Here is a 13,699-nt window from a genome sequence, read left to right on the forward strand (position 1 = left end):
TGTGGTAGTTAATACTATATTCATTACGATAGTACTATCACTATGGTAGCCACTATAGTAGTTAATACTACCATTATGGTAGTTAATACTATGTTAGTTGTTAGAGTACCTCGACCATGTAGCTAATTCCTTCTGTTTTCTTTTTTCAGGCCATTAAAACAACCGTTTAGACAACTAAGGCAAGTTAAAATAAATTAACCCGAATAGAACAAGAACTTTTAATGACTAATCCTCTGCTTTTAGTAACATAGAATGTGCCACAATGTATGCTATTGTATTGAGATGCTCCGGCAGTGAGCAGAAACAGCCTGGTAGATCAGGCAGTCATCAGGGAGGTCTGGCCTTGTTGCCTGGCCGCGGGAGTAGAGCTCTGGAAACCAGTCACAGGTATGTTACCCTTCAGTTGTGAGCTGTGGAGTATCACAGGTAGGTAACCTTTGTTAATGGTTCCGGGGCCTCGCGGGGCGCTCTCAGACCAGCTCTCTTAATTAGAAAGGAAATATTAAGCAGCGCCGCACAGGACTGTGATTGTGAGTATTGCTGGATGTAAGTTGAAGTATGCAAGTATTACCCGTCATGCATGTTTATGAGACGGAAAAGATCAGCAATCCTGCCAGAGCGCTAAACATATACCAGGCTCTCTCTCTCTCACACACACACACACACACACACACACACACACACACACACACACACACACACACACACACACGAGACAAGAAAGAATGTTAGTCCCTACTAGGATGCTTTGTGTTTACTGTTTTAATAACACACTGGAGTTAATCCAAGAAATGTGTTCGTCATTTTTAGTAGTGGTTTTCGCTTGTTTTCTTCTTCGTCATGACTTGTTACTGTGCCTCAGTGTAAATCTCAGGTCGAGGCAGTGTCCGGAAACGAGGTTATGGTGTAACATGTTCGGGATGAGAGATACGAGAATGAACTTGTCATTACAAGAACACTGGGATGTATTAAAGACTAGAGTTATATATGTTACCTCAGACTTACTTAAAGACGATTCCGAAGATCACCGTCCCTGCAGCCCTCTGCCAGATCAGGCCTTCTTGTCGATAGCCTGATCAACCAGGCCGCTGTTACTAGCCTCTCCGCAGTCCGACGTGGTTCTCTGTGCATTCTCAAATTTTGCTGTTTTTTTACGAACACAAGTGTAAACTATTTGGCCTGCACACATTGCTGTAATAAGATAACTGCTTTGGAACGAGCAAAAGGGCAGCAGAGTAAATGATTGCATTTCCTTCACCAAAACAACCTGGTATTTACAATGAATATATGAATATATGGTATTTACAATTATATATGAATCTTTCCTCCGTAAGCCATGCGTGTCGTATGAGGCGACTAAAATGCCGGGAGCAATGGGCTAGTAACCCCTTCTCCTGTAGACATTTACTAAAAAAGAGAAGAAGAAAAACTTTATAAAACTGGGATGCTTGAATGTGCGTGGATGTAGTGCGGATGACAAGAAACAGACGATTGCTGATGTTATGAATGAAAAGAAGTTGGATGTCCTGGCCCTAAGCGAAACAAAGCTGAAGGGGGTAGGGGAGTTTCGGTGGGGGGAAATAAATGGGATTAAATCTGGAGTATCTGAGAGAGAGCAAAGGAAGGGGTAGCAGTAATGCTGAAGGGTCAGTTATGGAAGGAGAAAAGAGAATATGAATGTGTAAATTCAAGAATTATGTGGATTAAAGTAAAGGTTGGATGCGAAAAGTGGGTCATAATAAGCGTGTATGCACCTGGAGAAGAGAGGAATGTAGAGGAGAGAGAGAGATTTTGGGAGATGTTAAGTGAATGTATAGGAGCCTTTGAACCAAGTGGGAGAGTAATTGTGGTAGGGGACCTGAATGCTAAAGTAGGAGAAACTTTTAGAGAGGGTGTGGTAGGTAAGTTTGGGGTGCCAGGTGTAAATGATAATGGGAGCCCTTTGATTGAACTTTGTATATAAAGGGGTTTAGTTATAGGTAATACATATTTTAAGTAAAAGAGGATAAATAAGTATACAAGATATGATGTAGGGCGAAATGACAGTAGTTTGTTGGATTATGTATTGGTAGATAAAAGACTGTTGAGTAGACTTCAGGATGTACATGTTTATAGAGGGGCCACAGATATATCAGATCACTTTCTAGTTGTAGCTACACTGAGAGTAAAAGGTAGATAGGATACAAGGAGAATAGAAGCATCAGGGAAGAGAGAGGTGAAGGTTTATAAACTAAAAGAGGAGGCAGTTAGGGTAAGATATAAACAGCTATTGGAGGATAGATGGGCTAATGAGAGCATAGGCAATGGGGTCGAAGAGGTATGGGGTAGGTTTAAAAATGTAGTGTTAGTGTTCAGCAGAAGTTTGTGGTTACAGGAAAGTGGGTGCGGGAGGGAAGAGGAGCGATTGGTGGAATGATGATGTAAAGAGAGTAGTAAGGGAGAAAAAGTTAGCATATGAGAAGTTTTTACAAAGTAGAAGTGATGCAAGGAGGGAAGAGTATATGGAGAAAAAGAGAGAGGTTAAGAGAGTGGTGAAGCAATGTAAAAAGAGAGCAAATGAGAGAGTGGGTGAGATGTTATCAACAAATTTTGTTGAAAATAAGAAAAAGTTTTGGAGTGAGATTAACAAGTTAAGGAAGCCTAGAGAACAAATGGATTTGTCAGTTAAAAATAGAAGAGGAGAGTTATTAAATGGAGAGTTAGAGGTATTGGGAAGATGGAGGGAATATTTTGAGGAATTGTTAAATGTTGTTGAAGATAGGGAAGCTGTGATTTCGTGTATAGGGCAAGGAGGAATAACATCTTGTAGGAGTGAGGAAGAGCCAGTTGTGAGTGTAGGGGAAGCTTGTGAGGCAGTAGGTAAAATGAAAGGGGGTAAGGCAGCCGGGATTGATGGGATAAAGATAGAAATGTTAAAAGCAGGTGGGGATATAGTTTTGGAGTGGTTGGTGCAATTATTTAATAAATGAGTGGAAGAGGGTAAGGTACCTAGGGATTGGCAGAGAGCATGCATAGTTCCTTTGTATAAAGGCAAAGGGGATAAAAGAGAGTGCAAAAATTATAGGGGGATAAGTCTGTTGAGTATACCTGGTAAAGTGTATGGTAGAGTTATTATTGAAAGAATTAAGAGTAAGACGGAGAATAGGATAGCAGATGAACAAGGAGGCTTTAGGAAAGGTAGGGTGTGTGTGGACCAGGTGTTTACAGTGAAACATGTAAGTGAACAGTATTTAGATAAGGCTAAAGAGGGCTTTGTGGCATTTATGGATTTGGAAAAGGCGTATGACAGGGTGGATAGGGGGGCAATGTGGCAGATGTTGCAGGTGTATGGTGTAGGAGGTAGGTTACTGAAAGCAGTGAAGAGTTTTTACGAGGATAGTGAGGCTCAAGTTAGAGTATGTAGGAAAGAGGGAAATTATTTCCCAGTAAAAGTAGGCCTGAGACAAGGATGTGTGATGTCACCGTGGTTGTTTAATATATTTATAGATGGGGTTGTAAGAGAAGTAAATGCGAGGCCCTTGACAAGAGGCGTGGAGTTAAAAGATAAAGAATCACACAAAGTGGGAGTTGTCACAGTTGCTCTTTGCTGATGACACTGTGCTCTTGGGAGATTCTGAAGAGAAGTTGCAGAGATTGGTGGATGAATTTGGTAGGGTGTGCAAAAGAAGAAAATTAAAAGTGAATACAGGAAAGAGTAAGGTTATGAGGATAAAAAGATTAGGCGATGAAAGATTGGATATCAGATTGGAGGGAGAGAGTATGGAGGAGGTGAATGTATTCAGATATTTGGGAGTGGACGTGTCAGCGGATGGGTCTATGAAAGATGAGGTGAATCATAGAATTGATGAGGGGAAAAGGGTGAGTGGTGCACTTAGGAGTCTGTGGAGACAAAGAACTTTGTCCTTGGAGGCAAAGAGGGGAATGTATGAGAGTATAGTTTTACCAACGCTCTTACATGGGTGTGAAGCATGGGTGATGAATGTTGCAGCGAGGAGAAGGCTGGAGGCAGTGGAAATGTCATGTCTGAGGCCAATGTGTGGTGTGAATATAATGCAGAAAATTCGTAGTTTGGAAGTTAGGAGGTGCGGGATTACCAAAACTGTTGTCCAGAGGGCTGAGGAAGGGTTGTTGAGGTGGTTCGGACATGTAGAGAGAATGGAGCGAAACAGAATGACTTCAAGAGTGTATCAGTCTGTAGTGGAAGGAAGGCGGGGTAGGGGTCGGCCTAGGAAAGGTTGGAGGGAGGGGGTAAAGGAGGTTTTGTGTGCGAGGGGCTTGGACTTCCAGCAGGCATGCGTGAGAGTGTTTGATAGGAGTGAATGGAGACAAATGGATCTTAATACTTGACGTGCTGTTGGAGTGTGAGCAAAGTAACATTTATGAAGGGGTTCAGGGAAACCGGCAGGCCGGACTTGAGTCCTGGAGATGGGAAGTACAGTGCCTGCACTCTGAAGGAGGGGTGTTAATGTTTCAGTTTAAAAACTGTAGTGTAAAGCACCCTTCTGGCAAGACAGTGATGGAGTGAATGATGGTGAAAGTTTTTCTTTTTCGGGCCACCCTGCCTTGGTGGGAATCGGCCAGTGTGATAATAAAATAAAACGTATAGCCTATGTACACTAAGGCGAATGCAATCACGAGACACTGTAAGAACCATAACGACTAGCTGTAAGGGCAAGTCTGACAGAGCTGTTTCAGGAGTGTAGGACATCGCTTCACAGCTTTGGCGGGCTTCCTTGTGATTGGCTGGTTGAACCATTTAATGGTATAACGATGGGGGACTCTGCTTGTTAAACCCTTAGCACCTGGTTTGCTGGTCGGGAAGCATGCCTATATGGGTGTGTGGCATACACCAAATAAAATGTAACATGGTTTAGAAAGACACGTAAGCAAACACTATGACATATATATTAGAAAACGTTTCGGTCCTGGGACCTTGATCACTTCTGAGAAGTGATCAAGGTCCCAGGACCGAAACGTTTTCTAATATGTCTAAGTGTTTGCTTACGTGTCTTTCTAAACCAACTTGTCGGTATTTATTACCAAGGTTTATACCAAAATGTAACATAATTAGCATGGCTAATGGCTGTTATTAAAGAACCATATTCCTATCTTCAGAGCACAAGTGACTTAGATTCATCACTGGCTTGGCATCTCTTGAAGGTTTTAGTTATCCAGCTCCTCGGTTTCCCAGCATCTTTTATTAGTAACACAGTGTTGAACATCACGTAGTGTTCTGCATATCATTGGTATATACTGATATATTAAGATAATATATGGTTTATAGTGTACGAAGCGTCTTCTCAGTAATATTCCGTATTCCATTAGAAGATTTTGTTGATACCGAGATATTTGTTGTGTCCTCGGTATTGTCATTCTCATATAAATTCTAATATTGTTGCAAAGGATTCCTGAAAGACGGTTCCGGGGATCAACGCCCCCTTGAGTCGGTCACATGTGACCAGCAGTAAGAGCCTAGTTGACCAGGCATGCTCTGGACAAGCCTGGCACTGGGTCGGTCTACGGGAGTACCATTGAGCTTATCCCCTCAAGACTGGTTTAAGGGGCACGTAAATTCCCTCATCTTCTAATAACATGATCATATACCCACTATAATCTACCTAGTCCATACCATCGCATTTGCTTTGTCTGTTTCGTAAGGTAAAGTCTATGGACAAGGTAGATTATAGTGGGAAAAGGAACAGGGGAACTTACGTGCTTCTTAAATTCATGTTACTACAGTAGTTCAGTAATTTCCAGATTTATCTGAGACCAATTGAGGTATTTGTTATTGGCGTTAATTTTGTTAATACTCACTCATAATCGTGTTTTGCTGTCCAACGTTTATGCTGATCAAAATTTAGGTTGGGTTGTGGTTCCAGGTTACTGTCTGTGACACTAGGAATGTACCAGAGTATCGGTGCCGGTGAGTATTGGCTAATTTTGATGGTATCGATGTCGGCCTCAAATTAAGCATCCGTATCAGCAAAATTTTGGCATCGTCCCATCCTTATTTGACCACTGTTATATTCCGTACCAGAATATGAATATGAGGTCAATGGAATTCTCAAGTCAAGTTAATTCCACTGTTTGCTGGAGAGATTTCATTAGTTCGTTTATGCGAGATTGTTCATCAGAATTCCTTCCTTGGATTATATCTGCTGTTGCAGCATTTGCAACATTTGTGATGCCTTAAATTGAATGCACTAAGCAAGAGCCGGACATGAAAGATTTTCAAGATAGTATTTGATTCTCAGCAGTTGATCTTTGAACTGCTGGCAAGTTGCATATATGCTAAACCCTTGTGGGTTTAGCATATACTTATCATAATAATAATAATAATAAAGAGAATAACTAGATTCTGATTTTCGCTTTTTACTGCAAAATTTTCAACTACATCATTTTTGGTGTTAATGACCAGAGTACAAATTAACAATTTTTTTTTATTTTTACGTGAAGACCATCTCTCTTGTGGCCCGTTGTTGTTGGTGGCCCGTTGTTGTTGGTGGCCCTGGCCCGTTGTTGTTGTGGCCCGTTGTTGTTGGTGGCCCGTTGTTGTTGGTGGCCCGTTATTGTTGGTGGCCCGTTGTTGTTGGTGGCCCGTTATTGTTGGTGGCCCGTTGTTGTTGGTGGCCCGTTGTTGTTGGTGGCCCGTTGTTGTTGGTGGCCCGTTGTTGCTGGTGGCCCGTTGTTGCTGGTGACCCGTTGTTGTTGGCCCGTTGTTGTTGGTGGCCCGTTGTTGCTGGTGTTGTTGCTGGTGGCCCGTTGTTGTTGGTGGCCCGTTGTTATTGTTGGTGGCCCGTTGTTGTTGGTGGGCCCGTTGTTGTTGGTGGCCCGTTGTTGCTGGTGTTGTTGGTGGCCCGTTGTTGTTGGTGGCCCATTGTTGTTGGTGGCCCGTTGTTGTTGGTGGCCCGTTATTGTTGGTGGCCCGTTGTTGTTGGTGGCCCGTTGTTGTTGGTGGCCCGTTGTTGGTGGCCCGTTGTTGTTGGTGGCCCGTTGTTGCTGGTGGCCCGTTGTTGTTGGTGGCCCGTTGTTGTTGGTGGCCCGTTGTTGTTGGTGGCCCGTTGTTGTTGGTGGCCCGTTGTTGTTGGTGGCCCGTTGTTGTTGGTGGCCCGTTGTTGTTGGTGGCCCGTTCTTGCTGGTGGCTCATTCTTGCTGGTGGCCCGTTCTTGCTGGTGGCCCGTTCTTGCTGGTGGCCCGTTCTTGCTGGTGGCCCGTTCTTGCTGGTGGCCCGTTGTTGTTGGTGGCCCGTTGTTGCTGGTGGCCCGTTGTTGTTGGTGGCCCGTTGTTGTTGGTGGCCCGTTGTTGCTGGTGGCCCGTTGTTGCTGGTGGCCCGTTGTTGCTGGTGGCCCGTTGTTGCTGGTGGCCCGTTGTTGTTGGTGGCCCGTTGTTGTTGGTGGCCCGTTGTTGTTGGTGGCCCGTTGTTGTTGGTGGCCCGTTGTTGTTGGTGGCCCGTTGTTGTTGGTGGCCCGTTGTTGTTGGTGGCCCGTTGTTGTTGGTGGCCCGTTGTTGTTGGTGGCCCGTTGTTGTTGGTGGCCCGTTGTTGCTGGTGGCCCGTTGTTGTTGGTGGCCCGTTGTTGTTGATGGCCCGTTGTTGGTGGCCCGTTGTTGTTGGTGGCCCGTTGTTGTTGGTGGCCCGTTGTTGTTGGTGGCCTGTTGTTGTTGGTGGCCCGTTGTTGTTGATGGCCCGTTGTTGTTGGTGGCCCGTTGTTGGTGGCCCGTTGTTGCTGGTGGCCCGTTGTTGCTGGTGGCCCGTTGTTGCTGGTGGCCCGTTGTTGCTGGTGGCCCGTCGTTGCTGGTGGCCCGTTGTTGTTGGTGGCCCGTCGTTGTTGGTGGCCCGTCGTTGTTGGTGGCCCGTTGTTGTTGGCGGCCCGTTGTTGTTGGTGGCCCGTTGTTGCTGGTGGCCCGTTGTTGGTGGCCCGTTGTTGCTGGTGTCCCGTTGTTGCTGGTGGCCCGTTGTTGTTGGTGGCCCGTTGTTGGTGGCCCGTTGTTGTTGGTGGCCCGTTGTTGCTGGTGGCCCGTTGTTGCTGGTGGCCCGTTGTTGCTGGTGGCCCGTTGTTGCTGGTGGCCCGTTGTTGCTGGTGGCCCGTTGTTATTGGTGGCCCGTTGTTGCTGGTGGCCCGTTGTTGCTGGTGGCCCGTTGTTGTTGGTGGCCCGTTGTTGTTGGTGGCCCGGTGTTGGTGGTGGCCCGTTGTTGCTGGTGGCCCGTTGTTGCTGGTGGCCCGTTGTTGCTGGTGGCCCGTTGTTGCTGGTGGCCCGTTGTTGTTGGTGGCCCGTTGTTATTGGTGGCCCGTTGTTGCTGATGGCCCGTTGTTGTTGGTGGCCCGTTGTTGTTGGTGGCCCGTTGTTGCTGGTGGCCCGTTCTTGCTGGTGGCCAGTTGTTGCTGGTGGCCCGTTGTTGTTGGTGGCCCATTGTTGCTGGTGGCCCGTTGACACAAGACCTTGTGGTCTGTTACTAATGGTGGCCCACTGACACTAGACCACCTTTGTGATCTGTTGCTAGTGGTGGCCTGCTGACACTAGACCAACACCTTTGTGGTCTGTTGCTACTGGTGTCCCGCTGACACTAGACCACCACTTTTGTGGTCTGTTGCTACTGGTGGCCCGCTGACACTAGACCACCACCTTTGCGGTGTGTTGTTACTTGTGGCCCACTGGCACTGGACCACCACCCTTGTGGTCTGTTGCTACTGGTGGCCTGCTGATACTAGACCACCACCCTTGTGGTCTGTTGCTACTGGTGGCCTGCTGACACTAGACCACCATCCTTGTGATCTGTTGCTACTGGTGGCCTGCTGACACTAGACCACAACCCTTGTGATCTGTTGCTACTGGTGGCCTGCTGACACTAGACCACCACCCTTGTGATCTGTTGCTACTGGTGGCCTGCTGACACTAGACCACCACCCTTGTGATCTGTTGCTACTGGTGGCCTGCTGACACTAGACCACCACTCTTGTGGTCTGTTGCTACTGGTGGCCTGCTGACACTAGACCACAACCCTTGTGATCTGTTGCTACTGGTGGCCTGCTGACACTAGACCACCACCCTTGTGATCTGTTGCTACTGGTGGCCTGCTGACACTAGACCACCACCCTTGTGATCTGTTGCTACTGGTGGCCTGCCGACACTAGACCACCACCCTTGTGATCTGTTGCTACTGGTGGCCTGCTGACACTAGACCACCACTCTTGTTGTCTGTTGCTACTGGTGACCTGCTGACACTAGACCACCACCCTTGTGATCTGTTGCTACTGGTGGCTTGCTTACACTTGACCACCACCCTTGTGATCTGTTGCTACTGGTGGCCTGCTGACACTAGACCACCACCCTTGTGATCTGTTGCTACTGGTGGCCTGCTGACACTTGACCACCACCCTTGTGGTCTGTTGCTACTGGTGGCCTGCTGACACTAGACCACCACCTTGTGGTCTGTTGTTACTGTTCACCCACCAAGCCACATATCCTTCACAGCCTGGACCAGCCACGACCCTTGTTCCTTTAATAATGCTCCAGCCCCCCCCCCCAACACCTCATTATCCTTGAAGGTTATCACTAGCAATCGCAGATTACTAGTTGCTTGTACTTTGCTCAAGTTTACCTTCAGAATTTCACCTTTTACTACCTGGTTCTCTTCAAGGTGGGTACCTTGCTGCTCTTCTGAAGGACTCGATGCAAGGAATCACAGCTACCCGTTTCTTCCTTAGCCCTTAGGGCTGGTGCCTCAGTGCTGGTGAAGGACTCCTAAAGGAAGAACTTGGAGCTCCTCTCCTTCCTTGGACCAAACTGATGTCATCCATTCACAGTACACTATATAACCCTTACGGTGGAAGAATGAAACACTTGTCCAACATACGGAATCTTTATTGAGGAAAAGTTTCGCCCACAGTGGCTTCATCAGTCCAGTACGAAGAAGAAAAATGGTGTAAGAGAGGATTAGTTTTGAAGTAATCAGTCCCTCAACTGGAATCGATATGTTCAGTCTTGAAGACTGAAGAAAAAAGAGCATTGCATCAGGCTTACTGGCCCATTCTAGGCAAGTCCTAGTCACCTACTGGCCCAAGCCAGTCAGATCCAACTCACACCCACTCGTGTATTTGTCTAACCTATTTTTAAAGCTGCACAGTTTCAGCTTGAGTGACGGTACTCGGGAGTTTGTTCCACTCATCCATAACTCTGTTACCAAACCATTGCTTTCCTATATCCTTTCTAAAACTCCAGGTAAATGATCCTGGTTCTGTGATGGGTGTGTGGGGACCTGTCTGCCGCTAGTATAGTCAGTCAAGTTGGCAGCCAGTCGATGAGGTAGCTGGCTAACCTGAGGTTCGGCTGAGAGGTCAGTGGATGCAGGTCACACAGGTCCGGCTGAGAAGTCAGTGGATGCATGTCACATGGGTCCGGCTGAGAGGTCAGTGGATGCAGGTCACAGGTCCGGCTGAGAGGTCAGTGGATGCATGTCACAGGTCTGGCTGAGAGGTCAGTGGATGCATGTCACAGGTCTGGCTGAGAGGTCAGTGGATGCAGGTCACACAGGTCCGGCTGAGAGGTCAGTGGATGCAGGTCACACAGGTCCGGCTGAGAGGTCAGTGGATGCATGTCACACAGGTCCGGCTGAGAGGTCGGTGGATGCAGGTCACACAGGTCCGGCTGAGAGGTCAGTGGATGCATGTCACACAGGTCCGGCTGAGAGGTCAGTGGATGCAGGTCACAGGCCCGGCTGAGAGGTCAGTGGATGCAGGTCACACAGGTCCGGCTGAGAGGTCAGTGGATGCAGGTCACACAGGTCCGGCTGAGAGGTCAGTGGATGCAGGTCACACAGGTCCGGCTGAGAGGTCAGTGGATGCATGTCACACAGGTCCGGCTGAGAGGTCAGTGGATGCAGGTCACACAGGTCCGGCTGAGAGGTCAGTGGATGTATGTCACACAGGTCCGGCTGAGAGGTCAGTGGATGCATGTCACACAGGTCCGGCTGAGAGGTCAGTGGATGCAGGTTACACAGGTCCGGCTGAGAGGTCAGTGGATGCAGGTCACACAGGTCCGGCTGAGAGGTCAGTGGATGCATGTCACACAGGTCCGGCTGAGAGGTCAGTGGATGCATGTCACACAGGTCCGGCTGAGAGGTCAGTGGATGCAGGTTACACAGGTCCGGCTGAGAGGTCAGTGGATGCAGGTCACACAGGTCCGGCTGAGAGGTCAGTGGATGCATGTCACACAGGTCCGGCTGAGAGGTCAGTGGATGCATGTCACACAGGTCCGGCTGAGAGGTCAGTGGATGCATGTCACACAGGTCCGGCTGAGAGGTCAGTGGATGCAGGTTACACAGGTCCGGCTGAGAGGTCAGTGGATGCAGGTCACACAGGTCCGGCTGAGAGGTCAGTGGATGCATGTCACACAGGTCCGGCTGAGAGGTCAGTGGATGCAGGTCACACAGGTCCGGCTGAGAGGTCAGTGGATGCATGTCACACAGGTCCGGCTGAGGTCAGTGGATGCATGTCACACAGGTCCGGCTGAGAGGTCAGTGGATGCATGTCACAGGTCCGGCTGAGAGGTCAGTGGATGCATGTCACACAGGTCCGGCTGAGAGGTCAGTGGATGCATGTCACAGGTCTGGCTGAGAGGTCAGTGGATGCAGGTCACGGGTATTGCTACAAGGTCGCCAGACTGTACCTGGTGTGTCAAGTCATTACAGCCTCACTGGTCAGCTATTGATCATCCTGGTCAAACGTTGTTTGTTTTTGTGTTAGTATTGGCGTTTTTTTTTATCTGCGTTTGTATTGACGTTGCTATCTATAGAATTTACGTTTTATCTATGTTAGTATTTACGTTTTTATATGTCTATTTACGTTCTTATTTATGTATTTGCGTTTTATATATGTATTTACGTTTTTTGTATGTATTTACGTTTTTTATGTTAATATTTACGTTTATTGTTTGCATTGACGCTTTTTTTATTTTTTATTTATGTAATGTTTATATTTACGTATTTGCATATTTGTATTTACGTTTTAACGCATATTTACATTTTTATACGTTTACGTTTTTTACATTACGTTTATGGTGGAAATAGATTATTTTAAACTTGTTGACATTGGTCTTTATTCGTCATAATAATTCCCATGAGCTAATTCTGTCTACCTGGTGTTGTGTTCTGTCTACCTGGTGTTGTGTTCTGTCTACCTGGTGTTGTGTTCTGTCTACCTGGTGTTGTGTTCTGTCTACCTGGCGTTTTGTTCTGTCTGCCTCGTGTTGTGCTCTGTCTACCTCGTGTTGTGTTGTGTCTACCTCGTGTTGTTCTGTCTACCTCGTGTTTTGTTCTGTCTACCTCGTGTTTTGTTGTGTCTACTTCGTGTTTTGTTGTGTCTACCTCGTATTGTGTTCTGTCTACCTGGTGTTGTGTTCTGTCTACCTGGTGTTGTGTTGTCTACCTGGCGTTTTGTTCTGTCTACCTCGTGTTGTGTTCTGTCTACCTCGTGTTGTGTTCTGTCTACCTCGTGTTGTGTTCTGTCTACCTGGTGTTGTGTTGTCTACCTGGCGTTTTGTTCTTTCTGCCTCGTGTTGTGCTCTGTCTACCTCGTGTTGTGTTCTGTCTACCTCGTGTTCTGTCTACCTCGTGTTTTGTTCTGTCTACCTCGTGTTTTGTTGTGTCTACTTCGTGTTTTGTTGTGTCTACCTCGTATTGTGTTCTGTCTACCTGGTGTTGTGTTCTGTCTACCTGGTGTTGTGTTGTCTACCTGGCGTTTTGTTCTGTCTACCTCGTGTTGTGTTCTGTCTACCTCGTGTTGTGTTCTGTCTACCTCGTGTTGTGTTCTGTCTACCTCGTGTTTTGTTGTGTCTACCTCGTGTTTTGTTGTGTCTACCTTGTGTTGTGTTCTGTGTGCGAGGAATCTAGTGTTTACGTGAGCAGTGAGTTGTGTAATGTCGTCTGCATATGCAACGGTGATAGTGTTTCTGCCAGGGGTGGAAGGGGTTAAAAAAATTGTGTGGGAATGTTCAGAAGCACAAAGTGGTTTTTTTGGGGGGAAGACGAGTGAGAAGTGACATGACATTGTGTTGTATAAAATGTGAGTTAAGAGAATATGAAGACAACGAGTCAAGAGTAATAATTAGGTTAGGAGTGATGTGACTGTGTTCTGTGATCCAGTGTTCCGTGTGTGTGTAGTACTGCTGGTCTGGTGGGTGTGCATGAAATATGCTTTCCAGTATGTCTTTTAAAAATGTGTACAGCCTCTGCTGGGTGAGACTTCACTGTTGTTATGTTTGATGTGTTGGAATTGTGTTTGGAGTTCCCCTGATCTTCCAGATGAAATTCCAGAAAGTGTTGGGATCCTTAATGTTTGTTTGTAGTGTGAATGAGTGATTGCAAGTTCTTCCATGTTGTGTTGTACATCATGCGTAAGGGAAAACACCAGCATGTTTTAGTGTAAAAAAGGAAAAAGGGGCACTAATGTGAAATTTTTTGTGCAACTTTGCCTAGGGCACGCCAATGGTTGATAAAGTCCTGGAAAAAAATTTTTCATGTCCCTTAAACACTTGTCCTTTTCCCAATATTTGTAATTCTACCAACTTTTTTACATGTCTAGCTGTCTTCAGAAGAATCACAGATTTTCTCAAACTTTTCCCGATTAATGGGGGTGGGACATACGTTGGATTGGGTGGGGGACAACAACGGGGTCGATCAGGTCAGCAACCAGGAAGAATGGTC

General features: G+C 46.9%; 1 protein-coding gene across 2 annotated transcripts in view; it reads left to right on the plus strand.

Annotated features, from left to right (window-relative positions):
- Positions 1-13,699, plus strand: part of LOC128686390 (protein similar) — a 688,895-nt gene that overhangs the window by 21,409 nt on the left and 653,787 nt on the right. The window contains exon 2 of one of the 2 annotated variants that reach the window (XM_070093685.1): positions 150-179. The exons of the other annotated variant lie outside the window; for it this stretch is intronic. Coding sequence (XP_069949786.1) covers positions 150-179 — 30 coding nt within the window. The remainder of the gene's footprint in view (positions 1-149; positions 180-13,699) is intronic. 2 annotated transcript variants of the gene reach the window in all.

This window comes from Cherax quadricarinatus, chromosome 43, assembly GCF_038502225.1.
Source record: "Cherax quadricarinatus isolate ZL_2023a chromosome 43, ASM3850222v1, whole genome shotgun sequence".
In the NCBI taxonomy this organism is placed as follows: Eukaryota; Metazoa; Arthropoda; class Malacostraca; order Decapoda; family Parastacidae; genus Cherax; species Cherax quadricarinatus.